Source organism: Cervus elaphus, chromosome 8 (assembly GCF_910594005.1).
Source record: "Cervus elaphus chromosome 8, mCerEla1.1, whole genome shotgun sequence".
NCBI lineage: Eukaryota > Metazoa > Chordata > Mammalia > Artiodactyla > Cervidae > Cervus > Cervus elaphus.
The window spans coordinates 14993476-15016814 of record NC_057822.1 but is presented as its reverse complement, the minus strand read 5'-3'; the positions used below and the strand labels follow the sequence as shown (position 1 = coordinate 15016814).

The following is a 23339-nucleotide window of genomic DNA, read 5'->3' as shown; positions in this document are numbered from 1 at the left end:
CCCTAAGAAGAGCTTTCTGCTGCATGGGTGAAGGAGGAAGGTTATATTTAACCAGGGTTGTGGTTTTGCTTAGAGAGTATACATACAACAAATAGAAGAGGCAAGGAAGTAGTGGGTGAATGCAAGGGAATGATGATAAAAATAACCATGGAATTTAAGCTGGCATGGGAATCTTTAAGAGATATTCATAAAAATTCCAGTTCTCCAACCCCATCCCTTGCTTCTGGACTTTGGGAAGAAATGCATTTTTCTGTCCATTTGAGGCAGGTATGACCATGTGACGAGTTCTGGCCAATTAGATTACAGATTCTCCTGCTGCTGCTAAGACGCTTCAGTCGTGTCCAACTCTGTGAGACCCCATAGATGGCAGCCCACCAGGCTCTCCCGTCCCTGGGATTTTCCAGGCAAGAACACTGGAGTGGGTTTCCATTTCCTTCTCCAGATGGAGCATTTAATTGCCAACAAGACCCTCCAGAGTTCTCTTTTCCCTGTCACACAGTGACCAACATTATTTGAAATGGTGGCTTTTCCATCAGCCTGGGTTTCTGACTATGAAAAGCAGAGCCCTCTGTTGACCCACAATGTTCAAGCTGTGTGAGCAGGAAATAAATCTTTCTTCACTGTATTAAAGCTTAAAATGTAAAAAAAAAAAAAAAAAAGCTTAAAATGTTAAAAAAAAAAAAAGCTTAAAATGTAAGCCTTAAATATAAACCTGAAACATCGGGATTGTTTTGTTACTGCAGCACCACATAGCCGAGCCTGACTGATATAACCAGAAGAGAGGACATTAACAGGGAGGAAGAAAATGCAAAATACAAGATTAATATCAGTTCCTGGCACTGAAGATTGATGGAGTCAGAATAGGAGAGAGGAAAATAACTGGAAAGACATGAGGTATTGTTTAGAGTTAAATTCATGGCAAGGTCTAGGACAAGATCGCTGAAGCAAGAAACTGAGAGAACATTGTCAGAAGGACAATCTTTGACAATCTTTGAAATTGTCAAAGATGAAGACAGAAATAACGTCGAAGAGAGTTAAGAGGCAGAAGCCAAAATTCTTATTGTTTGTCTTCCCGAAAGGAAGGTATGAATGCCATGAAGGCAAAGACTTTTGTGCTCACATTTATGTCCCCAGTGCCTGGGACAATGCCTGCCACAGAGAAGACACTTAACATATACTTGCTGAATGAATGAGCAGAAGAAGGGGAGAATAGTACACCACACATTTTGACAAATAAATCTAATTCAGGCAAAAGAGCTCTTTCCAGTTCTTAATCTTTTGATTCTGTTTTTTTCCACAATACCTTTCCCCCAGACCACAGTGGCTGTTCTCTTTGTCCAGGAGTCTGCTTGTTGATCTATCTTCTTGTTGCCAGAAATCTCAAGGAGCTACTTTTTAAACTTTTCCCCAGAGGCTTGCATGCTGGCAACTCTAGCTAATACCATCCCCCTTGTTACAAAACACCAGTGTTATTTTCTCCTCCACCTTCTCCCTCATTCCCACATCCAACTTCATTGCCAAATATCTTTTGTTTATTTGAGACCTATCTCAAATCCATCCACCCCTACAGCCAATGCTCCAATCCAGATTCTCATTATCTCTTCCCTGGCCTAGAACAAGTGTCCCCTCCTAATCAGCCTGCTTTCTCTTTGCTTCCAATCCCTGTCTATTATCTAGTTATCTACTCCTGCATTAAAATTACCTTAAATATTTGTTAAAACTTAAAGCCACAAATATGTATTATCTCGAAGTTTCTGTGGGTCAGGAATCTGGGCATGGCTTAGGGGGTGCCTCTGGCTCAGGGTCTCTCACATGACTGCCAGCAAGTGTTGACCAGGGCTACAGTCATGCCAATGCTCACCTGGAGGAGCATCCACCTTCAAGCCCACTCATGACTATTAGAAGCCCTCAAGTCTTTGTTATTGGACAGAGACATCCATTTCTGGACACCTAAACCTCTCCATAGGACAGGACAGCTTGTAACATGGAAGATGTCTTCCTCAAGAGCAAGTGAGCAAAAGAGGGTACCAAAAACAGAAGCTACAAGTTTTTTTTTTTTATAATTTAATCTCAGAAGTGGTAACCCATCACTTCTAACATAGTTTATTCATTAGAACAGAATCAACAAGCCCAGTCCATACTCAAGGAGAGAGAATCATATCAGGGTGTGAATACTGAGGTTTGAGATCACTGGGGACATCTTGGAGACTGCATACCACAACCTCTTCACTGCCTCTAGTGAGCCACCTAAATTGCAAAGCTGATTTCTTCTCTCCCTTTCTCAGAAACTTCTGTTAACTTGCCAACACTACCGCACTGCCCTTCATAATATGCCTCAATCTCTATTTCATTCTCATCTTCTATCCTGTGCTCCAGTTCCTAAGAAAGTGCACCGAATTATTGCACCACTATCCCTTTCCACACCATTTTCCCTGGTTTGGAAAACTTCCCTCAGCCTTCTCAGGCTTTTCTACCTGGTCAACTCCTACTTTTCCATCAAGGTTTCTGCTTCCATCCACTGCTTCTGCCAGGTCCACCCTAACTCTAGCAGGCAGTTTCATCTATCACTAATCAGATCACGCTTGCAACCCTCTGTTTTCCACTAACACACAACTTACCACACCAAGTTATAATTATTTCCATTTGGATCTCTCACAGGATCTCAGATTCAACACATTCAGAAGTTCATTTCTGCTGACTTTTCTATCAGTGAGATTTAGCAGGAGTGGATCTTGCAGCCTCGCCATCTTCAATGGAGATGTACAACAGTGAAAAGTGTTAGTTGCTCAGTCGTGTCCGACTCTTTGCCACCCCATGGTCTGTCCGTGGAATTCTCCAGACAAGTATACTGGAGTGGGTTGCCATTCCTGTCTCCAAGGAATCTTCCCGACTTGGGGATCAAACCCGGGTCTCCTGCATTGTGGGTAGATTCTTTGCCATCTGAACTACCAGGGAAGCCCATCTTCAATAGAGGTGTATAGAACAAATTATAGAACCTCACCATCTTGACTGGTGTTATTTAAATGCCCAGAGAGCAGTCATTTGGTATAGGGTCTTACTCAATAAATACCTATGGTTCTCTAAAGACAATTATGGTCCCCATAGGATTCCACAGGAAGAGGGTTGGGTGAGTATGATTGAGAAGTTTCTCCAGAGTGGGCAGAGCTGCTTCCCTACCTACCTCCACTAGTAATTAACACTCTCTATTCTAGACAAGTTACTTCATTTCAAAGTCTCCATATCCTATTTTACAAATGGAGGTCACCTAAGTGGTTCCTATGGTGACCACGGATCAGCTGCTGCTCTGAGTATTTTAAACATGCTAACTTATTTAATCCTCAGAATTAGGGTATGAGATAGGTGTATTATTTCATTTTACAGATGCACAGGAGTCCAGGATTCCAACACAGGCACTGAGGAATCGGAGTTCCTGTTATAATGTCCACTTCACAGGCTTGCGCGGGTTAAGTGAAAAAGATGAGGGTGAAGGGGTAGGGCAGAGCAGGGCACACAGTATCGTTTTGAAACGTAAAACACATTGGCCTGCAAGTCAGAAATTCATTCAAAGCCCGTGATTTTCTGCGTGAATTCATCAGGCGTCTCCTCTAGGGAGAGAAATGGATGAGTGGGGAGGACACTGAGGACAAGCCTCCCAAGATCGATAAAGCTCTCACGTCCCGTTACTCATGGATACTCCTATTTTGCAAGGCCAAGTGGAAGTAGCTGGTGGGCAGAAGCCCACTTCCGGTGTTACTACAGGCCTTTCTAGCCGAGCAGGGGCCCGCTCGCACCCTTTCCTGCCTCCTGTGTCCCGGGAGGACCCCTTACCGGTAGGGGCCCTCCCTCGGCAAAGGTTCGATTTTCCATTCGTGGAGGCTGCGAGCTCTGTCTTTTCCTTCAACCAACGGACTCGGCTGTCTTCTCGCTGTTTGGTAGAGTCCTCCTCCACTCCGGCAGGGGGCGCCAGAGCGCGGGGGCGCGAAACCTGAGAGGCTCTCTGACACGAAAGTGACGTCACGACGCCGGAAATCCGCGTCTGCGGGGACTTGGGATGGGACGGGTAGGTCCCGTGGCTGGGAGCCGAGCGAGCAAGGCTAGTTTAGGCGGTGTTTAAAGGCATCGTTTCCGCTCCGGATAGACTCCCGAGACTCAGATGAGAAAAGTGAGCTTCTAGAGGCAGGGATTTGTTCATATTCCGGCGAGAACCTCTCCCAGGACCAGCGCGCTTCCCACGCGACTCCTCGGAGCGGAGGGACGTCCTCGGGGTGGTTTGCTCCACCTGAGAAGTCCCCTGAGGCAAGTGCCTCTGGAATACACCCATTGCTCAGATGGGGAAAACGAACCCAGAGACAGTGACTTGCAGGATCGGGTTGCCGGATTGAGCAGCTAAAATGCAGGACGCCCAGTTAAAGGTGAAGTTCAGATAAACAGCAGTGTTAGTACATGGGTCATACGTTTACTGAAAAAGTAGCCGTCGTTTTTCTGAATTCAGCTTTAACTGGGCGTCCTATATTTTACATGGTAATCCTACCCCAAGGTCACCCAGTCGAGTGGAAGAGCAGAAAGAGCTATTGAGATATCTTGTATACCTCTCCACCCAAGATTCACTGGTATGTGGCCCCGCGCTCCTCCTGGGTAGTAATCCTGGAAGCCTGCAGGGCCCCTAGTCTTTTCCAGTTAGTGGTCTGCCCTTAGCGGGATCTAGACTGCTGTTCAGGAGCTGAGGAGAAGGGCCTGGATATTCCTGCCTCGAGGTTCAGGGATAAATCCTCGCCACCCCATCCTCCAAGATTAGTTTATTCAAAAGACACTAAGCACTAACTTGGTGTCCAACACAGACTCAGGCGCCAGATGACATTGGCAAGTAGGAAAAACATTCCCTCTCTTTGTGGAATTAACAGGTTTGCAGGAAGACAAGAAAAATTACAATGCACTGTGATCAACAGTTCTTTTATATGGGTGAATACAGAGCAGTGAAAGTGCAGAGATGCAATTCACAGGTATAGAGTAAAAGAAAAGAGATATATCCAAGCTGAGACTTGAAAGATTTGTTCAACTTATATGTTGGACATTCGTGTGTAGGGTAGTGTTTTAGGTGCTAGAAAAATGGCAACAAAAATAAACGTATCTCTGCCCTTAATAGCTTCAGTTCAGTCGCTCAGTCGCAGTCGCGTCCAACTCTTTGTGACCCCATGGACTGCAGCACGCCAGGCTTCTCTGTCCACCAACCCCTGGAACTTGCTCAAACTCATGTCCATTCAGTAGGTGATGCCATCCAACCATCTCATCCTCTGTCATCCCCTTATCCTCCTGTCTTCAATCCTTGCCAGCATCAGGGTCTTTTCCAATGAATTGGTTCTTTGCATCAGGTGGCCAAAGTATTGGCGCTTCAGCATCAGTCCTTCCAATGAATATTCAGGGTTGATTTTCTTTAGGATGGACTGGTTGGATCTCCATGCTGTCCAAGGGACTCTCAAGAGTCTTCTCCAACACCACAGTTCAAAAGCATCAATTCTTCGGTGCTCAGCTTTCTTTATAGTCCAACTCTCACATCCATTCATGACTATTGGAAAAACCATAGCCTTGACTAGACGGACCTTTATTGGCAAAGTAATGTCTCTGCTTTTTAATATGCTGTCTCAGTTCAGTTCAGTTGCTCAGTCGTGTCCGACTCTTTGAGACCCCATGAATCGCAGCACACCAGGCCTCCCTGTCCATCACAAACTCCCAGAGTTTACTCAAACTCATGCCCATCGAGTCAGTGATGCCATCCAGCCATCTCATCCTCTGTCGTCCCCTTATCCTCCTGCCCCAATCCCTCCCAGCATCAGGGTCTTTTCCAATGAGTCAGCTCTTGCATGAGGTGGCCAAAGTATTGGAGTTTCAGCTTCAGCGTCAGTCCTTCCAATGAACACCCAGGATTGATCTCCTTCAGGATGGACTGGTTGGATCTCCTTGCAGTCCAAGGGACTCTCAAGAGTCTTCTCCAACACCACAGTTCAAAAGCATCAATTTTTTGGCGCTCAGCTTTCTTCACAGTCCAACTCTCACATCCATACATGACCACTGGAAAAACCATAGCCTTGACCAGATGGACCTTTGTTGGCAAAGTAATGTCTCTGCTTTTTAATATGTTATCTAGGTTGGTCATAACCTTCCTTCCAAGGAGTAAGCGTCTTTTAATTTCATGGCTGCAGTCACCATCTGCAGTGATTTTGGAGCCCAAAAAAATAGTCTGACACTGTTTCCACTGTCTCCCCATCTATTTCCCATGAAGTGATGGGACCAGATGCCATGATCTTAAGTTTTCTGAATGTTAAGCTTTAAGCCAACATTTTCACTCTCCTCTTTCACTTTCATCAAGAGGCTTTTTAGTTCCTCTTCACTTTCTGCCATAAGGGTGGTGTCATCTGCATATCTGAGGTTATTGATATTTCTCCCAGCAATCTTGATTCCAGCTTGTGCTTCTTCCAGCCCAGCGTTTCTCATGATGTACTCTGCATATAAGTTAAATAAGCAGGGTGACAATATACAGCCTTGATGTACTCCTTTTCCTATTTGAAACCAGTCTGTTATTCCATGTCCAGTTCTAACTGTTGTTTCCTGACTGCATACAGGTTTCTCAAGAGGCAGGTCAAGTGGTCTGGTATTCCCATCTCCTTCAGAATTTTCCACAGTTTATTGTGATCCACACAGTCAAAGGAATATGCTGTCTAGGTTGGTCATAACTTTTCCTCCAAGGAGCAAGCGTCTTTTAATTTCATGACTGCAGTTACCATCTGCAGTGATTTTGGAGTCCCCCAAAATAAAGTCTCTTACTGTTTCCATTGTTTCCCCCATCTAATTGCTATGAAGTGATGGGACCAGATGCCATGATCTTAGTTTTCTGAATGTTGAGCTTTAAGCCAACTTTTTCACTCTCCTCTTTCACTTTCATCAAGAGGCTCTTTAATTCTTTGCTTTCTGCTCTAAGTGTGGTGTCATCTGCATATCTGAGGTTATTGATTATTTCTCCCTGCAATCTTGATTTTCCAGCTTGTGCTTCATCTAGCATTTCTCGTGATGTACTTTGCATATAAGTTAAATAAGCAGGTTGACAATATACAGCCTTGACATACTCTGTTCCCAATTTGGAACCAGTCTGTTGTTCCATGTCCAGTTCCAACTGTTGCTTCTTGACCTGCATACAGATTTCTCAGGAGGCAGGTCAGGTGATCTGGTATTCCCATCTCTTGAAGAATTTTCCATAGTTTGTTGTGATCCACACAGTCAAAGGCTTTGGCATAGTCAATAAAGCAGAAGTAGATGTTTTTCTGGCACTCTCTTGCTTTTTTTGATGATCCAAAAGATGTTGGCAATTTGATCTCTGGCTCCTCTGCCTTTTTGAAATTTTAGAATTAAGAGCTTCTAATTAAATGTATGTCAGATGATGAGCTATGTGGGGTGGGAGGAGGTGAGGCTATGGAGGGGATCATGGGACAGTAGGGTGGGAGTGGGAGTGTTACAGTTTTAACAATGTTCAGGAAGGCCTCACTGAGAAGGTGGCATCTGAGCAAAGATCTGAAGGTGTGAGGGAGAGATATCATAGAGCTATTTGGGGTTATAAGGAAATGCACCTGGCATGTTAGAGGAAGACAGAGAAATAATGAACTGCTTCCAATAGGATAGCTTTCTCAGGGATTTTCAGCAGCAACTTTGACTATGTTTCTTGCCTTAAATGTTACCTTTAGAATCTACTTTCTGTAAAATGTGACACACACACACACCCCCCCACATAATTAGATGGGAGGGGCACTTTGAATAGGGTGTACAGAAAGGTAAGATGGGAATGAGTCAGCCCCGGAGAGCTGGAAGAAATGCAGTTTAGGCAGAGGGAACAGCAAGGGCAAAGGCCTGGAAGCAGAAAAGAATTCCGATAAACGTGAGGAACTGAAAAGAGGCCAAACAGGCCAGTGCTTGGTGAGAAAAGAGCAGCAGGAGATAAGGTTGGAAAGTGGTAGGAAATCTCAGGCAATTTAACTTCTATTGGGGCATCACAGTGGGAAGCCACCAGAGAGTTTTCAGCAGCGGATTGACAAGATTGGATTCATATTTCAAAAAGATCCCTCTGACTGTTAGAAGCCTACATCGAATAATTTTGCAGGTTAAGTTTACACAGGCTTAGCTACTCATCAGCTAGGTGCCAGGAGGAGGGTTTAAAATGGAACAAAGGGTTGATTGGAAACTCCCATCCTGCTGCCTTCCCTATGGTCCCTTTGATGAGCTGGCTTGGGCAGGTGGGTTTCCTAAACGGGGCGGGGTGGGGGGGTGAGGGGGGTGGAGGGGGTGGGTGACACCCAGAGAGTCACTATCTTCCTCCTGAGCAGGGGTGGACAGAGGTGACAACTTGTGTCTTTTGCACCCCCTGGCTGGACCTGCCTTAAACAGGCTGGGGGTGAAGAAGTGGATGCTCCCACCAGGTCTCCCTCTGCCCCTTTTGAATAAGCTTCCATTTATCCTCTCAAAGGTCTTACCATGCTTCTGCTCCAGAGGCATATAGGGCTCCCTACTGCCTGCAGAATTAAGTTCAGACTCCTTGCTTTGTTGTTCAGATTTGTAGGACTGAGCCCTTAACCTGTGGGATCTGATTCTATCTCTACTGTAAGTAGGTAGTGTCAGAATTGAGTGGAGTTGTAGGACACCCAGCTGTTGTCAGAGAATTGTTTGGTGGGGTAGGGGGAAAAACGCACACATTGTACCAGGCCTACCCAGGAAGAAGCTCAAGTGAGGATGTAAAAATAACTTCAACTCAGAGAATCTAGACCAGGCAAATCCACAGAGGTGGAAAATAGATAAGTGGGTACCAGGGGCTGGGAAAGGGAGAATGGGGAGTGAGTGTGAATACGCAGTTTCTTTTTGAGGTAATGGACATGTTCTAGAATTAGATAGTAGTGATGGTTGCACAAACTCTGTGAATATACTAAAAACCACTGAATTCTACATTTTGAAAGGGTGAGTTTTAGGGAATATAAATTATATCTTTTTTAATTGCAAAAGAAAAATCTCTAGGATCACCCATTAAGAGCTGGGGGAACTCTAAAAGCTGAACTCCTTTGCTAAGCAGCTCACACACCCCACGTGCATAGCTTTATGACCCTAACAATGTAAAGTCCTGATGAGAACTGCCAAGCTGAGGAGACGCGGGCCTCAGGGCCCTTGACACCAGATGTGGCAGTAGTCTATGGCCAACCACGTGCTAACAGTCACTGCCTGAATAAGCAAAACCAGCCATGTATTTGTATTGCCCTGATTGCCTTGCTGACCTGCAAGGAGAGGATGGGTAGAGGATCTCCTTAGAACCTCCCAAGTACCCACCTCTTCGCTCTTCATCTTTGGTAGGAACTCCCAAAATCTGTGTCAAATATTCGATTGCCCCCACTTTAGGCCAGGACTTAAGCTAGGTATTGGGGACACCCAGAGACACCTCCTCAGCCATGAGCTGCAGCTCCAGTGCTACAGGGAGGCAACACTGACCCCCACCCCAACCCCTGACCGCTCTGCCTTCCTCGTGATGCCAGCGTGGAACTTGGGGAGACAAGAGAGGTGAATCAGAGAAGCTGGGCGCCAGTAGGGGAGGCCCACAGTGCAGCATGAGGTTATCAGTGTAGGATGGGGACGTCTCAGCCCTGGCCTAACCCAGGCTGCTTTGTGAACTGAACTGCCGATTGCACTGGAGTATTAAAAAACCTAAATATTTTATTTGCTTCATATTTACAAAGGTGAGAAGGAGACCAAGGGAGACCCCCAAGAACACCCCCACACCTGGCTGACCAGGCCCCTTGCGCTGCAGAGGAGGCAGACACAGCTGGAAGGGACAGGATTTATGTTGCATACTTGAACTACAGCGAGTGTAAGACTGGTCCTATTTACAGGGCAGAAACACTACAGGTGGAGTGTGGGGGGTGGCAGAGCGAGCACCAGAGTCCTGGCCAGAGGGTGCCTCTGCTGCCACTTTCCCCACCTCTCCCAGAGGCATCTCTGGGGCCCCGCTGGGGTTCTCCGGGGGGGAACGGGGCCTGCTCACATGATGCTCGCCGGGGTGAAGACGGGGCCCATGCACAAGGTGTCCGTGATCTCCCAGCCACAGGACAGAGGCTTGCACATGCCCTCGGCGTCCTCGTCCTGTTCTGCAGGCAGCAGCTGCCCTTGCAGGGCTTCCCTGCAAGGGAAAGGGGGTCTCTTGAGGCAGCTTGCATGGAGCCAATAGGCCAAGAACTACCAATGGCTCCTGCACTGGGGCCCTCTCTTGCCCCACTGCTGTCTTCTCCCCAGAGCCTAACCCACAAGGGAAAGGAACCCACATTCACTGATGTGCCCATTATTGTGCCAGGCACTTCACTTACAGTCTAACTGTATCCTCCCAAAACCCTGTAAGGATGACTTTATCGTCCCCATTTTACTCCAACCAAACCAACTTAGAAGTTACCTGCCCAAGGTCACATCTCCAGAAGGAGGTAGAACTAGGACTCAACCCAACACTCACTTCAAAGCCCACATTCTTCATATCCCAGGCTTAGTACTTAAAAAATAAAAATCTGTCCTTCCCTCAGAAATCCTACAAACCATTTCTCCTACATCCTCACATTAATAAACAGCTCCTGTTCTGGCCACAAGTTGGGGATCTTGTTCCCACACCCAGCTGAGCTCCATTCCTGAGCATCCCCAAAGGCACCCACTTCTCTCCATTCCCACTGACACCACCATCTCTAGCCAGGAAAGCACAGTCTTTCAGACAAGTCCGACCCAGGTTCATCTTTCCAAAAAGCAAATCCCTTCTGAGTTGCCAGCAGTTCCCCTCCACTCTCAGACCACACAGGATCTGGCCCCTGCCAGCCTCTCCCACCATGCACAACGGTGCAGCCGTCTTTGGGCTCGTATCCCATCCGAGGCACATCCTGTGTACATCCAGTCTCTGCCTGCATCATCAACCCTTAGTTGAGTCCCACAACGCAGTGTACTCCTTGATAACAATGAGCGTTCAATATCTGCTTCCCTGACAATCCTCCAGCTACAGCGGGGCAGGGGATGTACCTGAATTACTCATTGGCTAGTGCCCCTGAGAGCAAGTAAACGCACACTTGGTGGGGAGGGGTGGACGCTGGATGGAGGACAGGGAAAGAGCACTGGGTTCAGTATCAAGAGGCCAGGGTTGGGGCAGCATGACAGCCTGTTGCTTACTTCTGCCAGGATCTGCTTCCCAGGACCCTCCCTCTTCCATCTACATCTTCCCTCCCCTCCTTTCATACTTCCAGCCTATTCCAGTCCCCCACCTCCCCCTTTGCTGATGTGTACAATTCAGCAGCAAATCAGTAGTCAGTCCAGTCAGGCCATTCCCTTCCAGGTGGGAGGTACTCTAGGCCAAGTGCCCTCTGTCTGAACCTCTGTTTCCTTATCTAAATGGGTTTTGAAAGATAAGTTTCTTAGAATCCCTTACTGGCTCCCCACTGCCTTCAAGATCAAGGCCAACCTAGGCCTCCAAGGTCCTTCTTGACCAAATCTTCCCCTCATGCCACTGCAGCTGGACAAAACCACTTAAAATTCTGGATGAACTGGACTCTGAAGCCCCTGCCCCTCTCAGCCCAGGCCACCCTCCGGTCAGCTTGCCTGGCCCTCCGGTGCCTGGCCAACTTCCCCCTCACCCATCAGGCAGTGCCTCCGCCCCAGCTCACTGGCCGACCCTCCCTCCTTTGTGACCTCTGTACTCTGCTGGTGTGTGTGTGTGTATCTGTGTGTGTGTGTGTGTGTGTGCAGGTCCAACCCCTGGCTTACCATGTTCTCAGATGCTGTTTTACTCTCCAGGAGCCAGCACAGAGCCATATTCTAAAGAAGGACATGCCCATGAGGCCCCTTTGATATGGGGAATTTTTTGATGTGGCCATTTCAATACATCAGAATTTTATGTTCCTAGTAATGTGTGCACCTGACTCCGTGCAACTTCATCCACCTGTGTTTGCTGACGATGGAGCCAGGATAAATAAGGAAGCCTGTTTTGATTATTGTTTTCTTACATTTGGTGTTTTGTGGGGTTTTTTTTTTTTTGGCCTTGTCAAAACACCCGTGATTTCAAAATGGCAGCATCAGCCTATCCCGTGCAGAGAGTAGGAGTGGCAGGTTTACTGACTGGATGGACTACAGGTGACTGATTCCATGCCCAGTCAGGCCTGCCATTTGGGACCATTGCTCCTGGGGTGGGGGGAGCTCAAGCCCCCAGCATGTCCCTGGGGGCACAGGCTTCACTCATCCCCCAGGACCCGGCATAAAAGCCCCTCCCAATGGCTCCTGCTCTCTGCAGCCGTCTCCCCAGCCCCATAAGGGGGGGGATCTCCACTGCTGAGCAGCTGTGTGACCTCAAGCAAGTGACCTCTGTTTGTATCAGCACTGATTCCATAGTGTTTTATGTCTGAGTAAAAGAAAATCATCATATGATGCCTAGTGTAGAGCCTGACAGAAAGGCCCAGGACTTTCTTTCAGTCTTGTCTCACTGGATCCCAGTGCTGGTCTGTCGTGGGCATGCTCCGTGAATAGCCACCCGACTGGTCAGCTCTTTCTACACCTGCCCTTGTATTCCCTTCATCCACCCAGTAGCTACAGTGATCTTTCTAAAATCCAAATCAGACCCTGTCACCCCCAGGCTTCCAGTCAGTCCCCGTTGGCTGCTTCTGGAAGCTCTTAGCTAGCCTTCATGGCCCCTCCCATGTCCAGCCCTGCTCCCTCTCCAGCCCCGACCAACCTCATGTTTCTTGAAGGCATGTTCGCCCCCAATTCCTTCTAAAATCCAAATCGGACCATGTCCCCCCAGCGGAAGGTCCTTCTTCCATGGGGGACCTTGGAACAGAACCCCCTTCCTGCCCTTCCAGCCACTTAACTCCCACCAGGCTTTGAGTTCATCCTTCTTTCCTCAGGAAGGTCGATCTGGGCCTCAGGGAGGTGAGGGTGGGGATCTAAGCTTCCAAAACCCAGGTCCTCCCCGGAGCACTGTATTCTCGGGCCCACCTGTCTGCTTCTGTGTCCCTCCAGGGCTCTGAGCTCCCCAAGGGAAACTCGGCCCCAGGAAAAACAGCCTGGTGCCTAGCACAGGCCTCACTTGAAATCAGTAGCCAAGGATTACTTGTCCCATTGGATTACACAGGGGCAGGGCCCCAAACCTGGGGCTCCCCATGTGGCTTCTGTCCAGCCCGCCCCCTTCTCTAATCCCCATTCCATTTCCCAGCAGGGCCCCCTTACCAGGCCACCCGGGACATGGCATAGGTGATGCGGCAGGTCTGGGCACCCCTAAGGAGGGAACCCATGCCCACGGTGTAGGCGCCCATGTTCTCAAAGACCAGCCAGTCCCCTACGTGTAGTTGCGGCAGCCACAGGCCCTCAGCTATGCAGTCACATCCATTGGCCGCCGGGCCCCACAGGCTGCTGCAGTACAGGGGCTGGTCCGTGGATGGTTTCTGCAGGAGAGAGGGACAGTCAGCTTTCCCGGGCAAACATGCACAGTCTGAGCGCTCCCTCCCTCCAAAGCCTGCACGGCTCCGAGCACACAGGATCAAGACCAGCTGGGCCTCCTAGCCTGCATTTAAGGCCCTCCCACTTCTCTGTATTCATTGCCTCCTACACTCAGAAGCCACAGTGCCTGGTCTTAAATGCAGGCTCCAACACTTGCTAGCTGTGTGACCTTGGGCAAGATATATAATCCATCAGTTTGCTTATTTGTAAAATGGGAATAATAGCAGTTACCTACCTGCCAGGGTCAGTGAAAGGATACATGAGTATAGGAAGAGTATGTAGACCAGACATGTGTAGACCACACGGTGAGGGCCTAGTAAGTTAGCACCATCTTTGTTAATTGTTGGTGTTGCCGTCAGCTTCTGGCTTCAGTCTTCACTGGAGTATCTGCCACTTTGCAGACCCTGGGTGTTTCCCCACCTCTGCAGCCCTTTCCCCTCCCTCAAATCGAGACTGTCCTCTGGGCCCAGCCCTGCGGCTCCTTCTGTGCAGGCCGCCATGATCCCCTGCTTCCAGGCCTGGCCCAGTAACAGGAGCCTGAAGGACACCAGTGAGTTAGGCCCTCCCTCAGGCTCCCGCAGACTCAGTATGGTGACGAGGACCGGCCTCCCACAGACGGTCACAGGGTGACCTGGCAGAGGTCACAGAGGGCCTCACAGAGTCAACAGAATTACTCCCATTTCAGAGAAACTGAGGTTCTAAGAGGTTAAGTGACTCACCCAAAGACACAACTAACAATGACATGACATTTTTACTTTTTTCTTAAGTGACTTCCAAATCCAGAAAAATGTGTAGCACAGACCATCTGAGGACAACCAAGATATCAGGGCCATTTGTCACAGTGTAGGGATGCTGCAGGCTGTGACTGGAGCTGTGGAGCTGTGACTCCCCGGGTAAACCCCGCTTCTGTCCCCTCCCTCCCCTCACCCCTGGCTCCCCAAGCCATCCCCATGCTATTCCCGGAGGTCCTAAACCTACCAACTCCTAATTTTCCTTTAGATCTCAGTTTCCTCCTGGAAGCCTTTACTAAGGCTCTGCAAGCTTTGCCTTCATAGCATCTCCTATCATTTATAATTAGATATTTAAGAAGTGTATCTCCTCAGGCCCGTCTTCCCATCAGACCATAAATTCGGTTGAGTCCAGAGATCATGAGAGTCTTGTTTACCCCCATCTCCTCCAAGCCTAGCAGTCTGGCATACAGTAGGTGCTTTTGTGAAGACAACTTAAGTGAATGAATGAATAAATAAATGAACAGGGAATACATGAGTGATGGGAAAGAAAAAAAAAAGAAAAAGAAGGTACAAATAGAAGCTATCCAAGAGCCTAGGAGGAGTCAAGAAGGGGAGACCAACAGAAGGAGGAGGAAAGGTGTTTCGGTACCTCAGCTAGGAGCAGGAAGAGCCACAGATGCCATGAGCAGAAATAATACTCGTGTGTGACAAGAAGTTACTGCATAAGCCATTGGTTTCATTAATAAAGACACGCACATGTTACTAAACTCAAACGTGAGAACTATCCTATATTCATTCATTCATTCAACAGATACTTATTAAGCACCTACTATGTGCCAGGCTCTGATCTAAGAGCCTGGGATGCAACAGTGAACACACTAAAAAAGTTCCTGTGCTCAGGAACCTCACAGGCTAGAGGAAGGAGACAAATCAATACATCCTTGTTCATGCAACTTAACACTCTTGTTCACAAGCTTCTTATTAATGAGTAAAATTCATCTCAGTTGCTCTGAATTATTTCCCTTAGTTCCAATTGTTAAAAAACAATAAGCTGACTTTTAAAGACGTGTGAGGGGAAAAGCTACATAAATGTATCCATGAGGATCCTTAAGAAATCCTTAAGAAAATAGGTTTCAAAGCTTCTTCCACAATAAAATGAAAAAAAAAAAAAAGGCACCCTTGAGTTATAATCAGATTTCTCTCACTTATTAGTGGTATAAATTTAAAATGGGTAGAAAGGAAAGATTTTAAAGTTTCACAGGAAATAACGCAATTACCATTTACAACCTTTTTTTCAAAAAAAGGAAACAAAAAATGAATCAGCAAAATAAATGTTCGAAAAGCATGCGGGGACGGGCTTTTAACTCTCAGTTCTGTTTTTGAGTCGGAAAACTGAGCGGAAATGGACAAGCACCTGTAAAAATACAAGAAACCCAATCAGCTACTAGGGTCCCCCTCTGAGAGAGCAGCCAGAGGGTCCTACTTTAAAAGCACACCCACCACTACTTCACACTTCATCTGGGAGGCAGTTGCAATTCCCATTTTACAGATGAGAAAACTCAGAAGTGACCTGCTCCGGGAATGAGTGGCACAGCCCTGGTGGTCCCAGACAAGGGCCCTCCTAGCTGCACCTGGATGGCAGCTTTCCTCAAAAAGACCCGATACGAGAGCAGATCCACAGAAGAAACACATGAAACTTAAGTGGCACATGGCTCTGATGGAATCCCTAAATAATTCCCCAACTTTTAAAGCATACATAAGTTAGCTCCTATACTGCATAAAGTGTACAAAAATATTTTAAAAGAAAAAAAAAAAAAAACAGGATGAACAAGGGCAGCACACAAAAAGGAAAAAGAAGAAACATAACAAAAGCCTATGATCAAAATCTCACTTGTGAACATACAGGCAAAAATCCAAAATGAAACCCTAGCTAATCAAATTCATACTCTTATTCAAAAAATCACTTTCAATGGTCAGATGATTTAAATGGAAGGCAGGGACAATGAACAAGGTGATCACTGGCTTCATCATAACATGGAAAATATAGATCTACAATTGAAATTTAATTTTCCCAATATATGTCAACATGGCATTCAATAGCCTATAGCACCCCTTCTTGATTGAAACTACAGACAAAATTAAACTCCACAATAAAGAGAAACTATTTAAAATAAGGAGCCAACTCTAACTTAATGGAGATATACTAAAATGGCTTCATTTCAGAACTAGAAGCAACCTTAGTTATTAAAATTAAGCCCCCTCATTTTCCAGATGAAGAAACTATAGAAACAGGGCCCAGAGAGGTTAAGTAACTTGCCTAATGTTACTCAGCTACTAGATGGCAGAGCCAAGAACCAGACCCATGTCTTCTGACTCCAAGTCTGAACCTTTCTGTCATTTCTATGTTACATAGCATGAGAAATGCTGATAATAGCTATTATCTGGAAGAAAAAGAAACAAAAAGGTATACTATAGAAAAATAAAGAAATAAAATATTATGCTGCAGACAAAGCTTGCCCACCTAGAAAATTCAGAGGGGAGAGGAGTAGTTACTAGAGATTAGTGAGTTTTTACATGTAAGCCGATGTCTCAGCTTAAACACATGGGGGACCATCTCCACTCACACAGTAATGAAAGCATTAAGTTACTAAACTCAGGGATGTACTTGGCACAATAATACTTAACCCATGAAAATAATAAACCTTGAAAGGAGAGATAAATACAAGGACTCTACTTTCTCCTAGGTGGAAAAACTTAGTAAAGCCAAAAAGAGAATTTCCTCCAATTTAAGAAACAAATAAGCTACTACTAATTAAAAGCCGCAGAGATAGGGATCCAATTTCATTTTTTGCATACGGACAACCAGATGACCTAGCATCATATATTAAGTAATTCCCAATGATGTGCTTTGCAAGCCTTGTCAAAAGTAAGTTTCCAGATATAGGTGGGTTTTTTTGTGTGTGCTCTAAAATTTGCTGGCCTATGTTTTTATGCCACTCTCCAAACCAAACTGTTTTAATAAACTTCTACTATTTTAGTGGTTATTCCAGATATTTACTTTGTAATATGTATACCTAAGGTAGTCTAAAATCAGTCAACATCTTTACCTTCTGCTCAAGCAACTGAAGGGCTTCTCAGGTGGTGCTAGTGGTAAAGAACACACCTGCCAAGGCAGGAGACTTAAGAGATGTGGGTTCGATCCCTGGGTTAGGAAGATCCTTTGGAGGACGGCACGGCAACCCACTCCAGTATTCCTGCCTGAAGAACCCCATGGACAGAGGAGCCTGGCGGGCTACAGTCCATAGCGTCGCACAGAGTCGGACATAACTAAAGCGACTCAGCACACACACACAAGAAATTCAAAACCTTAGAATACGAACTTGGTCACTCTACCTCCCAAATTAAATTCTATTGCTATCCAGTGTAGGTTGATAGATCAAAGCTACTATTTCACTATCTTCTGCCTTCCATTGTTATGGGGGGAAAATAAGCTATAAGTCTAATTAATATTCTTCTACAGGTATTCTTTTATCTGTCTCATTTCTCTCACTAGTTTTATGATCTTCTTCTGTCTTTGGTATTCAGTTTCACTAATACGTTGTTGAGGTATGGATTTATTTTTAGGCAACATACTTGGAATTTGTTGGACTTCCTGAATCTGAGAATAAATGTTCCTCTCATTAACCCTCTGCCAGCTATTCATTTTAAATTTTATTTATTTTGCCTCAGTTCCAAATCTACCCTTCTTCACCCTGCTTTGTATACTAGAGTGAGACATTTCTTCCTTACCAGCCAGCTTTATGTTGTTGATATTGCTAAGTCATGTCTGACTCTTTTGCAACCCCATGGACTGTAATTCACCAGGCCACTCTGTCCATGGAATTTCTCAGGCAAGAATACTGGAATGGGTTGCCATTTCCTTTTCCAGGGAATCTTCCTGACCCAGGGATCAAACCCACGTCTCCTGAATTGGCAGGCAGGTTCTTCATCACCGAGCAACCAGGGAAGCCCAGATAGCTCTGTTAGGCTTTGTCAATATAAGTTGCTGGAAAAACACTGCAAGGGCAGATCAGGAAGAAGGGAGTCTCTCCCTTTTAGCCTGCTGTTTTCCATGTAGCCACCTTTCGTTCAGGGCATGAGGGTGCGGTTGCGTTCACCTCGGTGGCCCTCAGTTCAGCTTGGGCCTGCACAATCCCACAAGCTTCTCTCCACTCCACAGCAGACTACTTCTGCAATTTATTTGTGGTGGCAACCCTCTGAAAGTTTCCTTGCCACTGGAAGGCTGCATATCATAGCCTTTCCTCAAAGGTTTCAATCTCAGACTTGCAGGGAGGAGCCCTCCTCTAAAGTGCTTCATTTTTCACTCTCCCTTACCAGATGTAGTAAGTGCTTTTATCCTTTTCAATAATTAGGCATCTTTAAAGTTAGCAATTCTTTATATTGAATTTTCCCTGTTCAAACTACCTGTCTTGTTTCTGTATCCTGATACAATCTCTTTCTGAAACTATGATTAGACATTATGCCCTCTCACTCTATCTACCACTTTCTTTGCCTTTCTCCTTTTCTATTTGTCTCTTTCTTCTACATTTGCAAAGTTCCTTCGGCTCTGTTCCCATTCCTTCTTTATTTTCCCATATCTTCTCTCTTCAACTATCTCTAATATCTTACTTTGTTGTTGTTTAGTCGTTAGGTAGTGTCTGGCTCTTCTGCATGGACTATAGCCCACCAGGCTCTTCTGTCCATGGAATGTCCCAGGCAAGAATACTGGAGTAGGTTGCATTTTCTTCTCCGGGGGATCTTCCTGACCCAGGGATCAAACCCACATCTCTTGAATTGGCAGGTGGATTCTTTACCACTGAGCCACCTGGGAAGCCCCAATATCTTGCTTACCCTGTGTATAATTTCAATGTTCATATATTTAATTTCTAGAAATTCTATTTAGTCCTTTTAAAAATCTGTTAGATCATGTTTTTATATATGCTTACTTTTTGGTAAGCAGAAGTAATTTTCAATTTATCTATTTTCAATTTCTTATTTCTTTAAACATGGTAAATATTTTTGTTTTATTTTTCAGTTCAGCTCAGTTGCTCAGTCATGTCCGACTCCTTGCAACCCCATGGACTGCAGCATGCCAGGCTTCCTGTCCATCACCAGCTCCAGCAGCTTACTCAAACTCATGTCCATCGAGTCAGTGATGCCATCCAACCATCTCATCCTCTGTCTTCCCCTTCTCCTCCCACCTTCAATCTTTCCCAGCATCAGGGTCTTTTCAAATGAGTCAGTTCTTCTCACCAGGTGGCCAAAGTATTGGAGATTCAGCTTCAGCATCAGTCCTTCCAATGAATATTCAGGGTTGATTTTCTTTAGGATGGACTGGTTGGATCTCCATGCTGTCCAAGAGACTCTCAAGAGTCTTCTGCAACACCATAGTTCAAAAGCATCAATTCTTCGGTGCTCAGTTTTCTTTATAGTCCAACTCTCACATCCATACATGACTACTGGAAAAACCATAGCATTGACTAGATGGACCTTTGTTGGCAAAGCAATGTCTCTGCTTTTTAATATGCTGCCTAGGTTGGTCATAACTTTTCTTCCAAGGAGCAAGTGTCTTTTAATTTCATGGCTGTGCTCACTATCTGCAGTGATTTTGGAGCCCCCCAAAATAAAGTCTGTCACTGTTCCCATTGTTTCCCCATCTATTTGCCATGAACTGATGGGACCAGATGCCATGATCTTAGTTTTCTGAATGTTGAGCTTTAAGCCAACTTTTTCACTCTCTTCTTTCACTTTCATCAAGAGGTTCTTCTTTGCTTTCTGCCATAAGGGTGGTGTCATCTGCATATCTAAGGTTATCGATATTTCTCCCGGCAATCTTGATTCTAGCTTCTGCTTTACCAGTCCAGCATTTCTCATGATGTACTCTGCATATAAGTTAAATAAGCAGGGTGACAATATATAGCCTTGACGTACTCCATTCCCTACTTGAAACCAGTCTGTTGTTCCATGTCCAGTTCTAACTGTTGCTTCCTGACCTGCATACAGATTTCTCAGGAAACAGGTCAGGTGATCTGGTATTCCCATCTCTTGAAGAATTTTCCACAGTTTATTGTGATCCACACAGTCAAAGGCTTTGGCATAGTCAATAAAGCAGAAGTAGATGTTTTTCTGGAACTCTCTTGCTTTTTCAATGATCCAACGGATGTTGGCAATTTGATCACTGGTTCCTCTGCCTTTTCTAACTACAGCTTGAATATCTGAAGTTCACAGTTCATGTACTGTTGAAGCCTGGGTGGAGAATTTTGAGCATTACTTTGCTAGTGTATGAGATGAGTGCAATTGTGCAGTAGTTTGAGCATTCTTTGGCATTGCCTTTCTTTGGGATTGGAATGAAAACTGACCTTTTCTGTGGCCACTGCTGAGTTTTCCAAATTTGCTGGTATATTGAGTGCAGCACATTCACAACATCATCTTTTAGGATTTGAAATAGCTCAACTAGAATTCCATCACCTCCACTAGCTTTGTTCGTAGTGATGCTTCCTAAGGCCCACTTGACTTCACATTCCAGGATGTCTGGCTCTAGGTAAGTGATCACACCATCATGATTATCTGGGTCATGAAGATCTTTTTCGTACAGTTCTTCTGTGTATTCTTGCCACCTCTTCTTAATATCTTCTGCTTCTGTTAGGTCCATACCATTTCTGTCCTTTATTGTTGCTGTCTTTGCATGAAATGTTCCCTTGGTAACTCTAATTTCCTTGAAGAGATCTCTAGTCATTCCCATTCTATTGTTTTCCTCTATTTCTTTGCATTGATCACTGAGGAAGGCTTTCTTACCTCTCCTTGCTATTCTTTGGAACTCTGCATTCATATGGGTATATCTTTCCTTTTCTCCTTTGCCTTTCCCTTCCCTTCTTTTCACAGCTATTTGTAAGGCCTCCTCAGACAAACATTTTGCCTTTTTGCATTTCTTTCTCTTGGGGATGGTCTTAATCACTGCCTCCTGTACAATGTCACAAACCTACGTCCATAATTCTTCTGGAACTCTGTCAGATCTAATCCCTTGAATCTATTTGTCACTTCCACTGTATAAATGTAAGGGATTTGATTTAGGCCATATCTGAATAGTCTAGTGGTTTTCCCTACTTTCTTCAATTTTTAGCATCTGATAATTCCAGTACAGGAAGTAATTGCAGGTTTACATCTGCTCTCTATTGGCTTACGCTGGCTCCCCCTCATGGTGACTTGTTTCTTTGTGTTTTGTGATTTTTTTATTGTGAGCTCATGTGCTTGAAACTTTATCTGTGAAAATTATTAAAAGCCTAACTTGAAGATTCCTCAAGAGAGAGTTTGTGTTTGCTTCTGCAAGATAAATTCTAGGCTTCTGGCTTCCAGATCACACAGTTAATACGAATTTGGGCAACAAACCCAAGAAAAGACTGGCTGTGCCTTCAAATTCTCAATTTTTTGCTTTCTTCCAACCACTAACAAGATCAAAATAGACACATTTTCTTTGTTCTCCTCTGTGGGGGCTTTTCCTAGTATTCTCTTATACTAATGATGATGTACTTTTTTAGGGTTCCCAGCTTTATATGAGGGATCTTATCAGATTCTCTATCTTGGCTAGTCCCTAGGAACACTCATAGCTATCAAAACTGAAGATGAGTGCTAAAAGGATTCCACATACACCCCCAGAGAGAAGGCCAGTTTCAGAGTTAGGTTTTCTCTCTGGATTAATTCACTTAACATATTGGAACAGTCACTATTGTACATGCTTGGGACACACTAGTGAACAAAATAGACAAAGATCCTTGTCCTCGGAGGGTTTATAGTCTAGCAGGAGGGAGGAAAACAAAGAGGTAAATTATATACTATGTTATAATGTAATTTAAAAACAGATTAGGTGAGGGGTACAGGTATAACATTAAATAAGGTATAAGGTGTCAGGGTGTAAGGAGATGACTTGTCAGCAAAGACCTAAAGGAGGTGAGGAGAGAACCAGGGTTGTACCTAGAAGAGAAGTGATCCGGTCAGAGGGGAAAGCTGGTGCAAAGGTGCTGAGGCAGGAATATGCCTGGTGAGTTCAGGGAGCTGCAAGGAGCTGGAGTGATTAGAGCAGGATGAGCAAGGGGACGTGGGTGAGGGAGGTGGTGTGAGAGGTAACAGGGTCAGGTCTCAAAGGGCCTTGGGAGATCCTGGAAGGGCTCTGGCTTTAATTCAGAGTGAGACAGGGGCCCAAGCAGAGTTTCAGGTAGAAAAGAGACATGATTTGACTTACACTTAAAAAGGATCCCTCGGACTGGTGGGTTGACTGACTTTTTTACACTAAGTGAAATGGAAATTCCTGCTTTCACTTGTGTATTGACCTCTGAAGATTCCCTGCTATCTTGTATGTCAGGACACAGTCTTCTTTGTCAGTGGGGAAGCTGTTCAGAGTATCTAGTCTACCACATTGCTGGAAATAGAAGGCACCCCCTACCAGGTTTCTAAACATAGCACAAAGCTGTTGTCCAAAGAACAGGATAAAAACTAGAGATCATTGAAAAATAAAAGTAATGGATAGTATGGCAAAGCAGAAATAAAATAGGATTAGAAATCATTACTTAAAAATTTTTAAGACAAGAACTAACCAGATCCAGACCTGGAAAAGTACTACTGCAATGTATTCCAGATGGAATCCTACTTTTTTTTTTTTTTTTTTCAGTGGGTTTTGTCATACATTGACATGAATCAGCAATAGATTTACACGTATTCCCCATCCCGATCCCCCCTCCCACCTCCCTCTCCACCCAATTCCTCTGGGGGAATCCTACTTTTTAAACCATAAATAATTAGAATAAAATACAATGACAAGTGAGAGAACTTGATCTTGGCAACAAGGTGTCTCTGTACAGAGTGGGGTGATGAGAGTTTGTACCCTGAATTTTGCTTCCAAAGATTCTCATAAAACTCCCATGGTACTTGCCCCCTCTGGAACCCTCCCCACACCTAACTATACCTTGCATTTATGAAGTATTAACACACATTTATTGAACTGAATCTTTACACCCTACATATGTCATTTTAGACCACTCAGTG

The 23339-nt window shown here is 45.2% G+C and overlaps 1 protein-coding gene across 3 annotated transcripts in view; it reads right to left on the bottom strand.

The window, feature by feature from the left end:
* Positions 1 to 9713: 9713 nt before the first annotated feature.
* The window catches only part of AZIN2 (antizyme inhibitor 2), a 37177-nt gene continuing 23551 nt past the window's right edge, over positions 9714 to 23339 (bottom strand). For all 3 annotated transcript variants that reach the window (XM_043909656.1, XM_043909657.1, XM_043909658.1), the window contains 2 exons: positions 13264 to 13478; positions 9714 to 10198 (listed from right to left, as the gene is read on the bottom strand). In XM_043909656.1, coding sequence (XP_043765591.1) covers positions 10060 to 10198; positions 13264 to 13478 — 354 coding nt within the window. In that variant the 3' untranslated portion in view covers positions 9714 to 10059. The remainder of the gene's footprint in view (positions 10199 to 13263; positions 13479 to 23339) is intronic.